Source organism: Scophthalmus maximus, chromosome 6 (assembly GCF_022379125.1).
Source record: "Scophthalmus maximus strain ysfricsl-2021 chromosome 6, ASM2237912v1, whole genome shotgun sequence".
Lineage (NCBI taxonomy): Eukaryota > Metazoa > Chordata > Actinopteri > Pleuronectiformes > Scophthalmidae > Scophthalmus > Scophthalmus maximus.
This window is the reverse complement of record NC_061520.1, coordinates 20,638,663-20,659,362: the sequence shown is the minus strand read 5'-3', so window position 1 is coordinate 20,659,362 and position 20,700 is coordinate 20,638,663. Positions and strand designations below refer to the sequence as shown.

The following is a 20,700-nucleotide window of genomic DNA, read 5'->3' as shown; positions in this document are numbered from 1 at the left end:
TGAAGTTAACAGAAGGAAAAAAAATTATGCATCTTTTCCCAGAAATCGTCGGGCCAATCTGTGTCATCGCTGTACTGTACAGTCATCCACATCTGCAGCGCCATCAACAATTGTGAGAGGCGAATCTAGGGCACCGTGGTAGCCTCATTATCATTAGCCATTCATCCCATTCATCGTGTCCCATCCCACACACACACATTCTCACAGGCGCAGGCATTCACCACCCCTTGACTGTCCCCGGGCAATCTACACCTGCAGAGTCCCCAAGCCGCGGACAGCTGGATTCCCACATATTACCCATAAAAGACACACATTTGTTTCCATTTGTAACGCCATCCCTCAAACAGATTGTAAATCCCGATAACCAGGCGAGCGCCGCGATTGGCCGAGAGCGCGGCCGAGGACCAGCCCATCGACGGGAGCACGGCCGCCTCACTGGCTCACCGTCTTCAAACGGGACGGCCCCGACACGCCCCCCTGGCCCCTGCCTCGCTATAAACGAAGGAGGTTTGCCCATGTGGAGGTTGCGAACTGTCAACATTGCCTCGCTCGCGTTTTAAAGAGTCGGAGACCGCACGATCGCTCGACTTTCCGTTTTCTTCTTCATCACAAATCTTTTGGAAACTACACCGCAGAAAAACAATCGAGATGAAGGTTGTCGGATCTACCTGCGCCCTGAAGAGCAAGGTCGGCGGCGAGGACATGGTGCGCTGCCTGTCCGACCAGAGCCTGGCCATCTCCAAGTGCAAGATCCCGCTGCTGGACGAGCAGATGAGCGCCTTCCTGCACGACATGAACAGCTGCTACAGCAAGCTGAAGGAGCTCGTGCCCACCCTGCCCACCAACAAGAAGGCCAGCAAGGTGGAGATCCTGCAGCACGTCATCGACTACATCTGGGACCTGCAGGTCGAGCTGGACGAGCCGGAGAAGAGCCGCCAGCACGGCGCCGGCGGCGTCCCCCGCACACCGCTGACCACGCTGAACGCGGAGCTCGCCAGCATCGCAGTGGAGGTAAATATCTGTTCATTACACGCCGCTGCACGTGTCTCGGAGAACAGGGCGCTGCATGCCCCGCTCTGGAACACGTCTTGAATGTCGTGTGGCATGCGTAAAAGCCACCAGCTCCGTGCGTAAAAGTGTGCCCCTTTGCGCACCGGTTGGCTTGTTACACGAGTATCCCCTCCAGAGCAAAATGAAACTAACCCTCCTTCTCTTGTGTTTCTCCGTAGAACGGCTGCTCAGACGACAGGATCATGTGCCGCTAACAGCTCGGCGAACCCGCGAGCCCACGGCGAGCAGCGCCAAGAACGAACAAGGCTACCTGATGTGACCACATCATTAGAAAAAAACCTTGAACTGTGTAAGGGACGTGTCAAACTCCCAACAAAAAAAGAAAATGCTAGAACTAAATAACGTTGCGTGGACATTCTCCGGCGGCGAGGACCTCTGCCCCCCACCACCCCTCACCGGCTCTCGATTCATCCGAGGGGCCTGAGAGAAGAAGGGGGGGACCGGTAGTGTCCCAGGAATAGACTGGGTTCGCCGGGGGACCCGAGACGAGTTCTGTGCAGCCAGCGTCGCTTGTTGCTTGTAGAGTTTCTAAAGAAAGCTAATGATTTTCTGTTACGCTCTTTATATCATGTGTAAACCGTGTGTAGAGGATTCAGCATTTTGTATAAGAAAAAGAAGTTTAATTTTTCTCAGATTCCTGAGCGACAAACTGTATTGTATATTACAATGCCTCAATTATGTGAAGATATTGTTTTCTTACAATGTACCCTATTGGTGTTTTTTATTAAAACAAAGATTATTTTTGAACAAGAACTCCCGTGTCATGGTGTGTGTGTGTGTGTGTGTGAGAGAGAGAGAGGGGGGGGGCGTTGTATATGATGTTAGGGTGGTATCTGGGTTGGTTATTATGGCCTGTTGTGTCCTTATTATTCATTGTGATAAATCGCAGGCCTCCTAACATCACTCTGAATATGTGATCGTGCAGCGGAGTACTGGAGGAGTGTGAAGTGGTTGTCACTTAAAAAAAAATGTGGCCCCCCGAAAAAGCTGTAAAGTCCAATCAGGTAACACGAAACCGAAGCTGGTGGTCATTGTGATGGCTCGGAGCCTGTTAAATTGCTAATTTGTTTTCTATGGCTCATTAACGCATCGCGTTACAAGAGGAAGTCTCACTTTAAAAATCTTCCGAGTCAAAAAGATGTTCCCCCAAGAAGAGTAATGATGCATCGTTGTGTTTAGAAGAGACGACGATAACGATAAAGTGATGGAAGATTCTTTGTTGGGGAACAAGACAAAATAAATAAGATAAAAGGTGTGTGTGTGTGTGCCCCCCTCCATAAAACACCAATTTAAATGGTGCTGTTCCAATATGTTCTCGCGTAAATCAGCCTCCGCCGGAGCGGCAGGGGTTAAATTGCTCTGGCGAGGCGACCCGTTCTGAGATTTATTCTGTCTCCCTGGTGCAATGTTTTTCCCATTTCCCTGCGGTGCGATGCGCACAGCTGCAGCTCCGGCGTGGCCAGTGTGTGTGTGTGTGTGTGTGTGTGTGATTGTGTTTGTGTGATAGCTTTGTGCCAAGGGCAGGGGAGGGCGGCGGGGCCCAGACTGAGCGGCGCCTCGGCACACCTGGGGAAGTTCAGGTTAAATAGCTCCACATTCCTCAACACACAGCTGATTGAAACATTAACAAACAGTAATCCGCGGGCCAGGCCGCAGATGGGCCGGGAACCGCGCCAGCTCCCAGAAAGAGAGCGAGAGGGGGAGAGAGAGATTCCCACAGTACAGTCGTATGTTTTAAGTTTGCTATTAATATATACACTCTCCTTTCACTTCACAACATCCACTGCTTGAACCCGAGTGTCCATAAGTAGTGGAATATAAGGACTGTGTACATACACAAACTCCTCATTGTTTTTTTCTTCTTCCTTTATACTGTTAAATCATACTAAATAAACGTAAAAAAAATTATTTGATTTCTTAATCACATAGAATTATCTATTTTGGCAGATACGCATCTCTTGCGTAATCTGGTGGAGCTGGGGAGAAAAAATGAAAATGAAGGCCGGGCTGCTTGTGGTCTCCATAATAACACCGTGCTCCATTAAAAAAACACTTTGTTTTATCACCATCGTTTTTTTAGTTTTTTTATTACTGTATTACAATTAATCCGATGAGGGCTGCGTCATGGTTTATGTATCTGCCTCCCTACAAACAATTGTTACTATTTCAATCCCTCAGTCTGGAAAACTTGAAGCAAAACCTCCCTTGCCTCCAACTCTTCCCCTTCGTGGTGAGCGCCCTCCGGCGACCGTGAGGTGAACTGCACCGTTAAGTGTCAGCAGCCGGTGTGGGTCAGTGGGTATGATGGAGAACTTAGCGGACAACAGCGCCCCCTGCTGGTGGCAGTGGAATTGGACTAAAGTTTATACTGACTGGGTGCTAGATTACAACATTAATATTTCATGTCATTTCTTTATTATTCTGTTCAAAGTTGAATTGAATCTGTGTTGCTCTGTTGAGTTTGAAAAAGGCTTTATGATGTAAAATGATTAAGGATTAGGAGCAGTACTTGAGCAAAAGTACGTTTTGGGCTTTAGCTATTCCTTTCCCCCCCCATTATTGGCGTGAGAACATTTTTCTGATATAGTCCGAGACACATATACAACCGAAAATATATTAATTATTTGATTCAAAATTGTATTTTAAATTGTAAAATTGCTATTTATGCTATTTTGTACTTCTGGTTGTTTTATAAGTGCTTCATAAATAAACAGGAATATTTCAGTATGTCCATACAACAATACTTCACACTTGCACTGCACTATACTTCATAGGAAACATCACATTCCACCATGTTTACGTGACGACTGCATTACTTTGCTGATTTTACATTTTTAAAAAGCAATCATTCTAAAAAAAAAATAATGATGCAGTTTCAGCTTCATCATTACAAAATTTGGGATAAAAAATAATCAAATAACAGAATTAGACCACTCACTACAATACGTTTATAACTATCTTCTTAAAACTATAGAACCACTAGCTTAAGCAACCAAATAGCTCCAGCTCAAAAAGCTACAATGGTAAAATGCTACTGATGATGAATATTGACAGTATATAATGTCACATATGATGATATGCGAGTCACACGGGCAGAAGGTTTTCCTCTGATTATTAAAGTACATTCTGTTACACATCTGTGTTCTTACTTGCATAGAACTGTAACTACAGAACAAGTGTATTTTTTTTTTTTACAATGTGGTACGGTTACCTTGACCTAACTTAAATATCCTAGTATGCGAAATATGTTTATCTTAATCATATCTGTAGTATTTCTGTACTGTTGTAGCACCACTTTCACCCGATTGTACTGAAGGATCTGAATTCTTCCACCAACCATTTGTTCAGAGGTGGGCGCGTGATAATCTCAACCAGTGGCAATAACCTGAAATAGGAAATTTTATCCAAGTTTTTCTACATTACAACACTACGCTGGGAGCGAACAGAGCACAACTGCTTTTCTTCTGAGAGAAGAGTATTAGATCTAAAAATGGAACTGATTATTCCTCCATTCGTTTCATCCAATAACCTGACAGGCTGCAGCCCTCCTCTGTTTTGTTTGATCAAACTGATGCTTATGTCAGTGCAATATACTTGCCGATATAAAACTGTTGCCGAGTAAATTGCATGCATGAATCACTGCTCGCAGTCAGTATATAATCAGAGAACCAGATTCAAGAGTGTTTAAATAGAAATTTGTATTTACATCAATATCAACATCAAAAGGAAAAAAAAAAGTAATATACATCCTGTAAAATGACAGCTTATCTTGCCTCCACACAAAGAAAAAGAGAAACCAACCTAAATATCTCTTTGCCTCTTTTTGTACTTCAAACTCTACAAAGTTCCTTTTTCCTGAAGTGACAAAATTTGCACATAAAATGAAGTTGCTCCCCCAAAAATAGAAGAGATATCGATATGTCTTTAAGAGGATTTCATTCCATTGGTATTTGTCTTTCACAGCAAAACATGCTATGTTTTTCTGTTTTTGTAAATTTTATTCTCTGGATGTAAAAACTTTCTGCTGCGGGGTTGGGACCTTCTGGTCCCCTTTTGCACTGCGCTGATAGCCGATACGCTTACAGTACATAACCATCATATGTGATTACAGATCCATGATATGTACCCATTTACCATCAGAATAATATAACGCATCATAAAAACATGTACACCAGAAACCTTAGAAACTATACAGAGATGTGGAAAAATATCTTTGGATTGCGCGTGTTGAAAAAAGGTAGATTCAGCGAGTCGAGAAGAAGACAGAAAAAGAAGACGCTGTGAATAAGATACACTGGACAGAAAAAGCTGGTGGGAGGGAGAGAGATCGCTACAATGGGATGGACGGACACACACACACACACACACACACACACACACACACACACACACACACACACACACACACACACACACACACACACACACACACACACACACACACACACACACACACACACACACACACACACACACACACACACACACACACACACACACACGCAATTTGACATAATGGACACTACTGACAGAATTCATTTCCACCACTTTCCAATAAAATCTCCGACAGTGAAAGCTCAAAACCTTCAACTCATCAGATCTTTGTCACGATTAAAAAAGTGCCTCGCTAAAAACTTGAAATTACTTTTTCGGAAAATTTAAAAAAGAAAAAAAATACAGCATTAGGTTAAATTACAAAAAAGGAAAGGAAAACCCAAAAACCCTGCAATATTTGTCAAGGCAAAAAAAAGAAAAGAAAAGAAAAGCAAATCAACCAAACCAGTAGCGACCTATGGGACACAAAAATACAACCAGGTCACATACTTTGTGCAATAATGGGCCTTTAAAAAGCATGTATGATATATTTTGTAGATTATTTACAATTCATGTTCACAGAGGGACAGTTGAGACATCTAATACTGCAGTACCATTTGTTTTCTTATAACAGGGGCGGTGATGCTCAGTTACAGTCTCAAGCATAGAGGCAAGACTTATTGCTCCGGTCTGCATAACGTAGTAAACTGTGCTTCGAGCTTCCAATGACATTAAGAAGAATGAGGCGCATCCAAAGGATAAGAAGGAAACAGTAAAGAAACCCACTGTTGTGAAGGCATTGAATCTCTAGTAAGGCTTTAATGATGAAGAAATATTGCATCAATCTTTAATCCGCGCAGCACCCTCCGGGTAAAGTGCGGCCACAGCTAGTTGTACCATAGTCCCACTTTTGCAGCCCAACCGTGACGCTAAATACTGCCCGACAGCTGCAGGTCATTCATGCGAAAACACACACACACACACACACGCACGCACAAACACAGATATAGGATTGTGAGGGTTCAGTTGGAGATGAAACCTGATGCAGGCTTGTCCTCGTGGCCCACTTCCTTCAGGATGAACAGTACGTTATGTTGAGTCTCCTGCGTCATATTTCATGAAGGGAAATCCTGAAGTGTGTTTTTGAGTGTGTGTGTGTCCGTGTGTGCGTATGTGTGTGTCCGGCTCTTCTCCTGGTCCAGGCCACTCTGCTACAGCTGCAAGGCTCAGCCAAAGGTCCTCAACAATACTTCTACAGAGACAGAAAAAACAGTGAGAAGATGTGTTAGGGTCGAAAACACTCATCAGCTGTGTCACGTAAAAGTCACAACATTCCAACGTGTTACAGTGTTATCAACCTGATCAGGTCCCATTGGCATTCTACCCATTCCCATAGAGTTCATGCCCATGTGGGCCTGTATCTGCCCTGGCATCTGTCCCATCTGTGCGGCACCGGCCCCGCTGACTGGCCCGGGTCCACCCATGGAGTTGTTCATCATCATGGGCCCAAACTGGCCCTGGCTGCCCTGCTGGGGGAACTGTTGCTGGGGGTATGCGCTGGATAAACAGAAAAAAAAACATAATTGTACCTCTTTAATTTTTAGAAATATTACACAAGGTTTTGGTGACTAGTTCTTGGTGGAAGAGGCCCGATGTCACGTACCTGTTGCGAGGCATGCTGCCCTGTGGCCAGCTCTTCATGTCTCCAGATGGATACATGGGCGCTCCCTGTGGGGTTCCCTGCATCCCTGCTGCCATCATGGGGCTCTGAGGAGGGCCCCCCATCCGTCCTTGTATCATGGTTCCTGATGGGCTGCTGCCTGGAGCCATGAATGTCGGGTCCCCCTGCTGGTTCATCCCTGCAAGTACAACAACAAGAGGACCAGTCACACGAATGTCAAAAGTGGAACATCCAGGAGGAAAACAACATACAACAACCAGCTCCATTTCAGTCAACTTACCGTAGTTGCCTCCATAGTTGAAGCCCTGCTGTCCAGGTTGGTTCAGGGGGGGGGCTGCCATAGGGCTGTCGATTCCTCCTGGTGCAGTGACGTTTGGAGGAGGGCTGAATCCTCCTGTTGCTACTTGTCCCTGCTGCTGCTGCTGCTGCTGCTGCTGCTGCTGCTGCATCAGCATCATCATCCGCTGCCTCCTCATCTGCATGGTCATCATCTCTCTGCTGCGCTGGGCCATCATCTGGGCATTTAGGAAACCAGGCTGCAGAAGAACATCGATACTTAAGACCTTAAATTCTGCAGGTTGGCTTTGTTAAATGTGGCTAAGTGCGAGGAAGTGCTCAATACATACTTGACCACCCATGCCTGAAGGCTGCATGCCAGGCTGTATACCAGGCTGTATACCAGGCTGCATGCTGGGCTGCATGCCTGGCTGTATGGCTGTCTGCATGCCTGGTTGCATGCCTGGTTGCATGCCTGGTTGCATGCCTGGTTGCATGCCTGGACGCATGGCAGGGTTTCCTCCGGGGGCGCTTTCCATCTTTATGCCTTGTCGAGTCTGGTTCATAAACTGTCAAAAACAGTTCATAATGCCAGTTACATATTTTGAAGTTTATCATTAATATTATCCCTAGGTGCTATGTATACTAGGGATGCCTCGATCTGATATTCCATATCAGTATCGGGGCAATATTGGCCAAAAGGACTGGATCGGATATCGGAAGAAATTAGAAGTAGAATCCGATCTGATACATTAAAGTAGACATACCAAATAAAGGCCTATTTACATATCGATTAAGCCTTGAACGACATTCCGGCATCATATTTGTATGTTCATTTATTATTACTCAATTAACAGTTTACAGTTAAATTTTTTTTTGCTTGTTTGAATGGTGCTGACCATAAAAAATTCTGCTAAAAGTTCTGTGAGAAATAAAACAGCAGTATTCCATACCTCAGTCATGTTGCTGGCTAAGTATGTCTTACTATAGGGGAGTTGATTATTTTTTTCACAGTTAAGTATGATGTTTTATATGGTTAGGTTAAGCAAAGTGCATCCTGAACAATGCATTATAAATATTTTATTTTACGAGCGGGGAATCAGAATAGTATTGGATCGGTATTGCCAGATACTGACGTGTGCAGGATCGGTATCAGTTCGGACATGAAAAAGTGGTATCGTCCCATCCTTGATATATACCCGTACGGTGAGGTTGAATATTATCTGTGTGATCACCTGCTGCCCTTGCAGTCTCTGCTGTAGCTGCAGTCGGAGAGGCTTGGTGGCCATCATGCGAGGTCTCATCATGTTTGCGCGGGGGTTGCCCATGCCCCCCATGCCTGGGAAGCCCCCTGATTGGCCCATCTGGTTCATCATAGGGTTGAAGCCTCCGGGAGACTGAGCTTGCATTGTGTTGCTGCTATAAGCAGCCTGCATGCCCATGGCGGGGGGCCCTGGAGGCCCAGGGGGCCCGGGGTAGCCCTGGCCATACATGGGTTTCTGCTCCATGCCTATGGCGGATTCTGGCCTTGGGAAAGACTCCGATGGCGGGCGCTGACCCCGACCTGGATCCGGGCCTTGCGGACGACCTTCAGGCCCATGGTTCTGAGGAACAGAGAAGTCACATGTAATGCTAGTTTGAACATAGTAAAAAAAAAAAGAAATATTAACACAGCTGGGTAATGATAATGAGATATACAGTACATTAAACAACTGCACGACAAACACATGTACTACATCAACATAACAAGAAGCTTTAACAACTCCTTCAAGTCAAGGATTTACAAGAGTCCACATTCAAATCACATGTTATCAGGATCACAGAAATGCTAATATGCAGTGATTTTGGACCACAAGTTTGACTTTTCTTAATGATCACTGACTCAGTGTTTACTTATGTAGAGAGCAAAAACCACTTAATGTCATAATATCATAAGTTTCCACATCTCACTATTCAATTATTACTGTATCACATATCAGCAGGTACTGAAGATCATATGGGCTCATGGTGACAACACTGATCATGTCTGATCATGTCCTGTCAACAAAACGAGTGGAATCAATCAATCACAAATGTAGCATGTCCCGTACCTGGCCAACTATTTCAGGGATGCCGAGGGCTCGGTCTATCTCCTGCAGAGCAATGACATCGGTGGTGTTGAGCAGAGAGTCCAGCTGGTCCAGGAGCGCTCGCTCATCACTCGGGCCCTCGCTGCTGGCCAGGGGCCCCAGTAACTCATCCAGGGGGTGCGCAAACTGTTCCCTAAACATACAAGTGGCACAGATGTTCAGTCACAGCTGGGGAGGTCTACCAAAATGGAAAAATGAAGAGGAAGAGTGTTGGGATCAGTGGTTTACCTGTTTGTGTTACTCTGTGGTCTGTCCATTCCCATAGCAGAGTCAGGCCAGGAGGGGGACCGAGGTGGAAGTCCATGTGCACCAAATGGGCTCATGCTCATATTGGGTTCGTTGGCACCTGCAAACAGATTCAGAGAAAATGTGTCCAATTCAGATATTGACTTTGCTTTATGTAAATATGCACAAATTAGGTAAAAGCACAAAACTATTCACTAGTTACAGCTTCACGTGACATACCCATATCCATGAGCTGCTGCTGCAGCATAGACCTGGTGTTTGCAGGGACACTGTTGGAGCGGTTGACCATGGGTCCTCCCATTGGCCCAGAGCGGCCCATGCCTGGGTGTCCTGGTCCAGCCGCAGGACTGCCGCCAGGCCTCGGCATCCCCCACTCCCCTTGCCCTGCCATGGGAGGGCGCTGGGGCATCCCCATACCTCTGCCCACTCCTCCTGAACAACACAAAAACTTCATCTGTAAATTGCGACATATTGAAAAATGGACTGGACTAGCTGCCATATTTTCAAATATGGTGGGTTTTATTTAAAATTCTAAAGCACGCAGTACTATCAAGCTGTCTATTCTGTGAGATCCAGGTTTATACAGAAAGTCAGTCGGTCTTTGGCATGCCAAGAAAGAAGCGTTGCAGTTACTTGTCGGATTTCCCCGCGGTGGACACACACCCATGGCTCCAGGAAAGCCATTGGGTAAGCCCCCGGGTCGGATTGGAGTATCCACATTCTCCTGTTTGATCAACGTGGGGCATGGGACGTTCCTCCTCATAGCCAGCCCACCTCCTACGGCTCCCTCTCCACCAATGGGCTTGGCATCCATGGACAAGGCTCTTTGATAGACAGCACGCTGAGCTGGAGGCACGGGGCCTTTCTCCGCTTCTGAAAAAACAGAGTACCAAGGTGAGGTTTCACACCTTCAAATATTTGGGTTCGATGATTAGAAATGTGTACCACGCTGCAGATGCTATGAGCCTAGTGTTAAACATGTCTTCTTATTCTTTTTTTTTTTTTTTTACATTAAGTATGATCACTTTTGCACTTCTTGATGATATTTCAGATTTTACTGACTGACTTACCAGGCATATTCACTTGTTTATTTCCCACTTCCTTCCCTGCTCGGGAGTCTGGTTCAGGGTAGAAACCAGAGTTTTTCCTTGGGACACCGAGGATGGTCTCCAGGGTCTCCGTCTAAAGACACAAGAGTGATTGGAAAACAATGCTCTGCTGGGTATTTTAAACTACATCTAGTGACTTGTAATTGTGGGGATGAAAAAAATAAAACATACCTCATCAGATGGCTCCAGTTTGACCTTTCCATCCATGCAGTGGGGATCGGAGCTGGTGACCCCTGCCCCCTGAGCTCCTCTCCCCTCTAGCTCCTCCAGCTTTGGCTTGATATCTCCGCCTTCTTTCGAGTCGTCCTTGTTGAGGAGGTAGTGAAGGAGGGCGTGGGGCTTCTCTTTCTTAGGGCTGTGCTGCTCCTGTTTTGATTCGGATCCCCTCACTCCTCCAGAGGCAGCGGGCCCCGGCTCGGAATCCAAGCTGCTCTTCCCAGTGGCCTCAGCTGTGATGCGAGCCACCTCGTCGGGGGTGTTCCCATTCTGGAGGAGCTTGTGGAGGATCTTGTGTTTGTCCTGCAGCGACTGACTCGTTAAATGTCCTGCGCCACCGGTGGAGGACACAGTGCTGTGATTTCCGCCCGTGGAGGATGACACTCCTGTTGAGGAAGTGGGGCTGGTGACGGCCGCCATGCCATCTTTACTCTCGGGCGCGGAGGAGGATCCGGAGCCTGACGTGTGATTCATTGGCACCAACTCATCTGTAGGAGAGGTGAGGAGCTGCAGAAGCTTCTTGTGAGATCTGCTGTCAGGGACCCGTCGACTGGATTCCCCGCCTGCCGGACCCATCTCTCTGCTGACCTGGCTGTCTGGCTTGTCCGGAGGGCCCTCGCTTGTTGGGGTGTGCGGGTGCTGCTGAGACTGCTGCTCTCCTCCAGCCACGAGTGAGCTGCCCGGGCTCTTGGAGTCCGAGTAGGCTGGGAGGCCTGGTTTACATGGTCCCCCTGCTGACTGGTTGGTGGAGTTGATGCTCGGGGAGCTGTCAGGTTTGTGAGGGGGAGGAGAAGTGAGTGGGGAGGGCATCGGGTTACCCACCCCCTCGCTAATGGCTTGGAGGGCATTCAAGGAGCTGCTGGAGAAGGTAGTACCTCCCCCTCCCCCCCCTGAGTTACCAGGGTGACTGGAGCTCATGGGAGAGTTCATACCTGCAGAAGGACAAACAACCAAAGACATGAGATCAGTTCATGAATAAAACTAATATTAGCAGACTTTTGGTTTCAGAAGCTGTTTTACTACATTATATTGGACAGTGCTGATAAGTGAGAGTTACAAAAATGATTTGGTGCGTACCACCAGGAGAGAAGGGGCTGGCACCCATCTTGGGGCTTCCTCGGACTCTAGGCGAACCCATGACATTGTGCGTGGGGCCGTTGATCCCCGGACTGGCCTGGGGCGGGCTGGTCATTCCCAAACCGTACCCTCCGCCTCCGGGTCCTCCCCCTCCTCCTCCGTGGAACTGACCCATCTGTTGATGCTGGTGCTGCTGCTGATGCATGCCATGGTGGCCCATCTGATTCATGGGCCCCATTTGGTTCATCGAGTTCATGGGGGAGTTCATCGGATGCATGGAATTCATTTGATTCATCTGATTCATCTGATTCATTTGGCCCATGTTGTTCATCTGATGCATGGGATTCATCTGGTTCATCTGGTTCATGGGATTCATTCGGTTGCCCCCAGCGTACGGGGGCACTCCTCTATGTGCATGTTGTGGCATGTTGCCTTGTTCGGCCATACCATAGCCCCTGTTCATGCCCATGCCCCCTCCTGGGCCCATGCTCATCTGTTGGTTGGGGTTATTCACACCCATGCTTTGGGGCCTCATGCCTCCTCCTTGATTTCCGCGATAACCATTTTGCTCCCTTTAGGAAAATGTGAAAAAATAAGAATAATTAAAAACAGAACAAAGTTTTGGCTGTACAATTCAGTCAAGCATTCACCCAAGTTAATCAAAAACACGTTCTTGCTAGTTTCAATTGTTAGAGCATTTGAACCTTTGTAGCAAGTGTGTGGACAAGAACGAGTGCGGTTCGTTGGTGTTGGGATTCCTGCAGAGGTCACTCCTTGTCTGGGCTGTGACTGGGGTGCCATCAGAGAGCGAGAAGCGGTAGAGTGGGGTCTCCGCATGACCATTATGGAAAGCTGGAGTAGACAAAAAGGATAATTCAAGCCTCCAAGAAATAGCTGACAATGGGGAAAATACCAAACACATTAACAAAGCAAAAATATAACACTAATGCTAGCTGCCAGGGGCGCACACGTTCCATATAATTGATAAAGGTGTGGTGTTCCGTGATGTTCTTTGTTTTTTCATTACACACAAAACCAACATTTAAATTTTCTTATACAAATACTTTTTTTTTTTTTAACTGATTTGATGACATAAAAGTGATGATTTATTTTAAACGTGTTGAGTTGTAAGGATACACTTGATTTTTACATTTGTTCACATAAAAAAACAGCAGCCTTGTGAGCGTAAATGTTCACTAATTTTCTGGCAGCCATAATGGAAATATCTCTGGACATATGCCCACAAAGTAAATAATGTCTATTCTTTGTGTCTTGCGATGTCTGAATGCCGAATGTACTGAAACCGAATGTACTCTTTAATTATTAATACTGATATACTGTTATTCACCAAAAAAAGGTCTGTGTCTATCCAAGCAAACATTTTAATGAGGTGCTCTGTGTTCTGGTGTATTTATTGTGTACTCGTGTGATTCCTGCCGTTTTGACAATGCTCAAACTCGCCTTCCTGGTTCCCATAATAATGGATCATGTCTGTGCCAATGCTCTGATTCTAGATTACCATGCACATGCAAAACCGTGGTGGAAATTAAGTTATCATTGCATACACCTCTTCGTGTGGTACCAAATGCCACATTACGTACCTTCTTGATAGTGACGTTTGTAGGACCAGGGCTGTCCCTCGCTGTGCTGGAGGAACATCTGCATGCATCGCCTCACCAGGTCCTCCCAGCCTGGACGCATAGTGGTGTGAAGAGAGCTCTGGTGTTCAATCTCAATCAGTTTACCTGCAATAGAAGATGCACGTCTGGGATTAGTAAACGATAATGACGAGTGGTGGCAGAGGTAAAAAGCAATAACTTCCCGATTACGCGCATTCAAAATCTATGGTGTACATCTCGAAACAATGTATTTCCCAAAAAGAAACTGCAGAGGGTTTATTTTATCACCTCATCTGCAGAACGTAACAGGATTTATTAGAGGCAGCCTTTATTTCTAATTCCCTGTTTGATAAGTGTAATTAGTCATATCTTATTAGGGAGGCTGGATTTGATCAGCTCTGCCCTGTTAAAGTTACTGCATTAAGATGTTGATACAAAGTAAGCCCTTCTTGTAACTGTTTCACATTAAAAGTCCTTTAGCGTTTCAGTGGACAGAAAGACCCAAATATCTTAAGAGGGCCTTTATTGTGAAACAATGGCCAGACGGATTTAAAGGACGAGTTAAAGGATGAACAAACACACATCATTAGTGAAAAAATAAATAAGACAATAATACTTAAGATGAGTTATCAGAACAACAAACAGCAGAAAATAACATATTGTTGAATTTATAAAATTAAAGCAGTCGAATTGTACATCATACATCCGGATAATATTTGAGACCTGGCTTTTAACTGAGAAACAGGAAATACCATTTCGAGAATAATGTGGATTGAAGATCGCAGTCTCATATCAGGGCAGGTGCCGATGGTATGAATTGGGAATTATAATTCTAGTGTTTATTTTATAAAAAAATGACAAAGCTTTGACTTTGTAAGGTGGTGTGCGTAACAACATTTAAAAAAATAAATAAAGGTCATGTCTGGTATACAAAATGAACACACTTGGGAAATGTACTGGGATCTCTTAGATGTTGCACAGTGGAAACTTACCAGACAGTTCATGGCGAGTGCTGAACCTCTCGGTTCTCTCTACTGCAGTGATGCGTCGCGCCACACAAATCATACACGACTGCAAATCTGAGGGAAGAGACAACACAATCATGAGTCCTCATTTAACCACACTGGAGGAGAAACTGGACATTGTGCTTGTAGTTCCAGTATTAAATTCCAATATTTACACCCACACACACTGATAATATAAAATAATAGAAGATACACACAAAGCTACACACTATGTGTATGCAAGACACCTGGAGAGGTAAACAAATCCTACTTTGTACCAGACGTGCTGGTTAAATCATATCCACGACATCGGTGTAAAGTATAGACTGTTGCCACAACTCCACCTGTTATTCTTACTTGTTTATTTTCTACTGCTTCAACTGTAAAAGAAAAAAAAGAAAAGAAGAATTCAAAGCTGTTAGTATTGACTTTTACCTTCTCCCTCCTCCATCATTGCCCTGGGCTGAGTGAGGGCAAAACACTGCATGGTCTCATAGCGTTGGCTTCCAGGTCTCTCATCTGACAACCCGTGACTCGGACCATGACCATAGTTCACCAGCATACGACAGTTGAAGGTGTGACTTTTCTGCCGGGGAGCCTCACCCCATGCCCCATTTGGTGCTTTGAAAAAAAAAAAAAGGGATGTTGGTAAACCCATGAGCATGACTGTGTGTGAGTTTGTGTGTGTGCATGCATAACTCATGTCTCACCACTGGACTTGGGGAGATTCTTGTGAAACTCCTCCCTGTCCTCATCATGGATGATGCTGTACACACTGGTGTTGATCAGCTCCTCCTGCTTGTACTGCAGGTACTGGGTCACATTGTCCGACACAAAGATGATGCTGCCCTCTCGGTTCACCACGAACAGGAAGCCATCCAAGGCCTGAAAACAGCGGGGCAAACGAGGACAGAAGAGATGAAAGAGGCACATGTAAACATAGTGTTTACAGAAACATATGCACATGTTCAGCAAAGCACTGATCCAGCATATTGAAGGGGCAACTAATTGGTGTTAGTCTTTTGCTCTGCAGGGATTGTCCCCAAGCTGACCTGTAGGAGCAGTGGTCCCAGATGGTCCTTGTCAATGACCCCTTGACCAGTGGAGGACACATCCGCCTTCTGGACATCATCATCACTGCAAGAACTCTTTCCTGAGGACAGTTGAAGCACATTGCACAACTGATCAAAACACTTTGAAGACAGAATTTTCACAAGAGAAGATAAGCTGTGTTTTTCTTCTCCAGCCACAGTATAATGGATGTTTTAATTCTATTTTCATGTATTTGTAATATTTTCGAGCCAGCAATTCTTCGATTTACAGTTGCTTCATCTATAGTGTAATAAAGTTCTTCTTCTCTCCAGCAGGTGGCAGCGCGAGTTACGGTTGCATGGTTGGCGTGCCTTTCTATTTTTAAATCTGCATGTGTTTGATGCTTAGTTAGATACCACTCACTCTATATAGCAGGGCCATCTGTGGTGAGAGACACTAAGCAAGAAGAAAAATAATATGTCATTGGATGGATTTCATTCCATCTCGAGCTGAACCAGCTACACGAGCAAACGACTGACTTAGAGACAGACACTGGTGAAACAGATGTAAACGCAAAGATGAGCAGACAGGGAGGGAAAAGGTGAGTTAAATGGACAACAGACATAAAAGAGGAGAAAGAAGAGGCCCTTCATAATTCCTATCCTGTAACTATAGCAACCTGGCTGCACAACGCCGGGGCCAGCAGTAGCCAGCTGTGACCCTCTGGGTAGATTCCAGTATGATTGCTCACTCTCTCTTCTTTACCCACTTAACTTCACAGATCTAATCTCGACCCAACAGCAAGAAATATGTTCCTGTACTCATGCAATCACGTCGAATCTGCAAATATAATTGTTGAACAGCCTAGGGATCGAGCGATTCTCTTTAAGGTCTGATTTCTGAGTCAGCAGTGTCATTAGTCTCCCACTGAGACACAGGATTTGCCACCAAAAGATAAACACGGCCACTGACAGCCCTCAGTCACAACCACTGGTCTCAATTACTGGTGTTCATTTACCCCCAGTGATACCAACAGCCGACCTGGCTGTCAGTCTGAAGGAGCCTGGCAATGAACCAAACACACCACTTCATCAGTGGCATCATCTGTCCTGCCGCAGGGTCATTATCATGATTCAGCCTAACTTTATTCACTGTTTACAATACAAACACAAACGAGAGGAAAACATTTTTCGACAGTTAAATCATCATCAGATTGGAGTCAAAACATGGTTCAATTCTAACTTTTCAGAGAATGCTCTGCCCGTGACCAGGAGTGAGTGTGTGTGCTTGTGTGAGTGATTTGTACAGTGGTAGTACCTTGCTCTTTGATTTGCCTAATCTGCCTCACAGTCTCCTTGAGGATGGCACACTTGTCAGGCTTGACGTTGAAGCTGTCGATGTTGGAGAGGTTGGCGGAGATGAGCTCAGCCAGCTCCTCGATGTACTTGCTCTCCTGTTCCCTCCGACGCTTGTCACACCTGCTGGGGCGCCAAGGGGATTAGACGTGTTGCCATGGCAACCTCACCTCTCTATGCCCCGTCCGTATGCAGGCTATACAGCCTGGGCTCTGATGCCTCAGTTGTTTTTCGCTATTGGCAGACGCACGGTCGAACCAGGAAGGCAGTGGCGTTTACGTGAGGCCAGGAGGAAGGAAGTGACCTGATGCACTTGCCGACACTCAAACCAGAAACAACAGCAGCCACAGTGGCCTGATAAATGAACAATGCTTCGCAGAATTTTGCAGTACTTACCCTAAGCCTAGCGTGTCGCAGGTGGACAGTTTACGTTTGCGGTCGGAGCACAGCGGCTCCAATGAGTTGTCTCCTATGCCACTCATCTTCAGCACATATCAGCACCTGAAAAAGCCCACAGTCGCACATCATATATACATACACACATATGCGGTGCAAATAGACTGACAGCTCAAGTGGCCTGAGCGGTCAGTCCACTCTGATATTACTCTAGATTCAGGCAAACCCTGAAAGCTTCGTGTCAAGTTATTGGGGAAATAAATCAACAAAATCCCCAAGTTATTGAGGTTATGAATGAAGCAGTGGGAGTAGATTCCTACAGATTTATGATGAGTGTGGACCATCCAGTGAGTTAAAGCAGCCTTGTTTCCTTCTTAGTGCTTGATGGAAGTGAAATCTCATCTGTGCTACTGCGAGAAGCGGCTGATGATGATGTAGTGATTTGGCGCCTCGGGGGAAATGGGTCATCCTGCGTTCAGCCAGTGTGCCCGCTAGAATGATACCACTCTGCCAGCAGCGACAACACACACACACACATACTGCATACACAGAGCGTTTGGAGCACACTTACATGCACAGACATGTCGCAGCAAAGTCTGTAAGAGAGATCAGTGCTCGTAGCTACTGTCCCAGGAAGGCACATATTCACCAGTCTTTGTCTGTCTGTCTGCCTGCCTGCGACTGCATGAGCAAAAACAAACCCTGCTCAGGTTCGTGTAGCCTAGAAACAATCCAGGCAACGCTTCACAATATATTCCAGGGACCGGTAAGAATTATCCCTCTTCCGCCCTCAGCATTCCCAATACGTGCCTACATCCGTTCTTTCTTCCAATAGGTTTTTACTGCAATTTCCCCCCCAATACCATCCTCAGACAACCCCTCCCTCCCTGGGTGTAGCAGTAGTGGGCTGGGGACCCTGCCCTTGTTTTCTTGCTCCAACATTGCCCTGCGCCTGACCCCTGCAGAGTTCATGATGGAGGACACCTTTGCAGCCAGCCTCTAAGGTCACAGCTCTTTCCAATTCCCACCCACACACACACACACACACACACACACACACACACACACACACACACACACACACACACACACACACACACACACACACACACACACACACACACACACACACACACACACACACACACACACACACACACACACACACACACACACACACACACACACACACACAAAGCTGTAGCGTGCGGTTGTCCAACCACGACCGTTCTACTACAAGTCTGCCTTGTGTGTGCATGTGTGCACGAGCACACGCGAGCACTCTTAAACACAGAGTGAGCTCATTCCAGAGTGGAAAACTGTCGAACGGATGAGAACCATTATGCAACTCCCGCTCCACAGCAGCAGGCTAGGACATGCAGTCCAGTCAGCCACCATCACTGCCACAATTAGAGGAGCACCAAGTCTCCGAGACGCACTCTGCGCCGTAAATCTGCATCGCATTGCTTCTTGTCCGTCTATCTTTCAGCGCTCTCTAAATCTACCTATCCTGCTCTGGCCGCAACTCTTCCTGCCAGCGCCCCCTCCTCGCGTCTCTTTCTCTTCCTTCTTTCCTTCCTTCCTCCTTTCCTGGTTTCTGTCCTAAGGCTCACCTCTGCAGCAGTGGAGAAAGATGACATCAGCCCTCAGTCAGCTTCACATCCTGAAACGGACAAACAGCAGAGCAGGGGGCTGCGGGGAGCCGTTCTGAGAGCAGGGAGTGCACAGTGGGGGTAGTTTCTACTCTGGTTATGGGGAGGTAATGCTGAAAAACCAGAGTAAACGTAAACAGGTTTAAACAACTGTAGCACAACAACGACCGGGTGCTCTCGTGGAATCCACACAACTGCACGACATTAGTGGACTTGCATTTTGCACGTTATCAAAGTTTGACAGGACTGAGATCTGACAACTGCCTTTCTGAGCACAGTGAGAGACTGTGAGCAGCAGCAGCCCACCGAAAACCACAGATGCGTCTCAACAGGCCTGGCAGTATGCCACTGAACTGAAGCAGCCTCGTTTTGACAATGTGAAACTTACTCGTGGACAAAAAACGACGTTCACAAACCACCAGGTCCACCCTGAGCAGCTGCCAATGTGAGAAGTTTTACATCTCATAGTTAGAAATGAAATTGGTCTCAACTTTTGTTTGGTCGGTTGATATGGTTTATTGACCTGGCGTGTGTGTGTGTGTGTGTGTGTGTGTGTGTGTGTGTGTGTGTGTGTGTTTGTGTGTTGCTACATATACCACGTTCTCACCTTGGCCAGTACAAGCCCCAGTCAAGCTCCATTCAGGGTCTAGTGTCTCCTCAATGTCTTAACATCTCCTGAAAACAGAAAGGTAAAACGAAAAGGTCAAGAGCTGTTGCAACCTCCGAATGTCTGGATGACTCAACATGATACTGGCACGTCTGTGAAAAATGCTGTTTTCACCAGGAAGTCTTCATATGTTTTGCTTTCACAGAAATTCATGGGAAAAAACATGATTTCTAAAACGGCACAGGAAGCCAAAGCACATAGCATCCTGTTTGCGTCCTCCCCTCAGCCCGTTCCACTGCGTCACCACTTCCCTTTCCTGGAAATCTGGCCACTCATCCACCCTATTTACATATTATATGTCCAGCTGGGTGAAAATGGTAGCCGGCTGCATGGGGACTGGGTTCTTCAACAAGCCTCCTTTTGAGGCTGTGCTCTTTTTTTTTTTTTTTTTTATAGATTTAGATTTTTGCAACATTTGTACACTTGCAACATTTCATTTTCATCATAAAAACCGCACTGGAGTTGTCGTCCTCAATGTCTAAAAACTATTTTTAGATTAGGTTTCTTAATTTTGTCTCTTCTTAATTGCCTTTATTGGAAGCCAACTATTCAACTGAGGTGTCCTCCCCTCCAAAATAAACGGACCCAATAATTAAAACCACCGAATAAAGTTTTGTGTTGAAAAACGTGTAAATTCTAATAATTTGTATTTTTTTCAATGTGTCTCTGTCGCTCTTCAGCCGACACAGGATGTCAGGAGGGGCTGTGGGCTTGTTTAGCCGAGCTGCTCGCTGACGTTAGCTCAGCTTAATTTTAAAACATTGGATTCCGTCAGTGCTCACGGGTTCATGAGGTTTTTAACCTGGAACCAAATTATCAGCAGAGGGTTCCTCCTCTCAACAATGAACAGAACAGG

General features: G+C 46.1%; 2 protein-coding genes across 6 annotated transcripts in view; one reads left to right on the top strand and one right to left on the bottom strand.

Moving 5' to 3' along the window:
* Positions 1-512: 512 nt before the first annotated feature.
* Positions 513-1,824, top strand: id1 (inhibitor of DNA binding 1, HLH protein). The gene is made up of 2 exons (XM_035631490.2): positions 513-1,011; positions 1,230-1,824. Exons 1-2 carry the CDS (start codon positions 649-651, stop codon positions 1,263-1,265), a joined length of 399 nt encoding a protein of 132 aa, XP_035487383.1. The 5' UTR covers positions 513-648; the 3' UTR covers positions 1,266-1,824.
* Positions 1,825-4,750: 2,926 nt separating this feature from the next.
* Positions 4,751-20,700, bottom strand: part of ncoa3 (nuclear receptor coactivator 3) — a 33,047-nt gene continuing 17,097 nt past the window's right edge. For 2 of the 5 annotated variants that reach the window (XM_035631473.2, XM_035631474.2), the window contains 23 exons: positions 19,785-19,852; positions 19,139-19,290; positions 17,526-17,630; positions 17,092-17,252; positions 15,795-15,895; positions 15,453-15,627; positions 15,178-15,363; positions 14,731-14,817; positions 13,721-13,864; positions 12,824-12,971; positions 12,120-12,691; positions 10,998-11,974; positions 10,788-10,899; positions 10,351-10,590; positions 9,937-10,149; positions 9,700-9,817; positions 9,433-9,604; positions 8,578-8,946; positions 7,693-7,911; positions 7,347-7,602; positions 7,049-7,244; positions 6,744-6,942; positions 4,751-6,637 (listed from right to left, as the gene is read on the bottom strand). In XM_035631473.2, coding sequence (XP_035487366.2) covers positions 6,626-6,637; positions 6,744-6,942; positions 7,049-7,244; positions 7,347-7,602; positions 7,693-7,911; positions 8,578-8,946; positions 9,433-9,604; positions 9,700-9,817; positions 9,937-10,149; positions 10,351-10,590; positions 10,788-10,899; positions 10,998-11,974; positions 12,120-12,691; positions 12,824-12,971; positions 13,721-13,864; positions 14,731-14,817; positions 15,178-15,363; positions 15,453-15,627; positions 15,795-15,895; positions 17,092-17,252; positions 17,526-17,611 — 4,743 coding nt within the window. In that variant the 5' untranslated portion in view covers positions 17,612-17,630; positions 19,139-19,290; positions 19,785-19,852 and the 3' untranslated portion in view covers positions 4,751-6,625. The remainder of the gene's footprint in view (positions 6,638-6,743; positions 6,943-7,048; positions 7,245-7,346; positions 7,603-7,692; positions 7,912-8,577; positions 8,947-9,432; positions 9,605-9,699; positions 9,818-9,936; positions 10,150-10,350; positions 10,591-10,787; positions 10,900-10,997; positions 11,975-12,119; positions 12,692-12,823; positions 12,972-13,720; positions 13,865-14,730; positions 14,818-15,177; positions 15,364-15,452; positions 15,628-15,794; positions 15,896-17,091; positions 17,253-17,525; positions 17,631-19,138; positions 19,291-19,784; positions 19,853-20,700) is intronic. The other 3 variants (XM_035631471.2, XM_035631472.2, XM_035631475.2) reach the window with 2 other exon arrangements.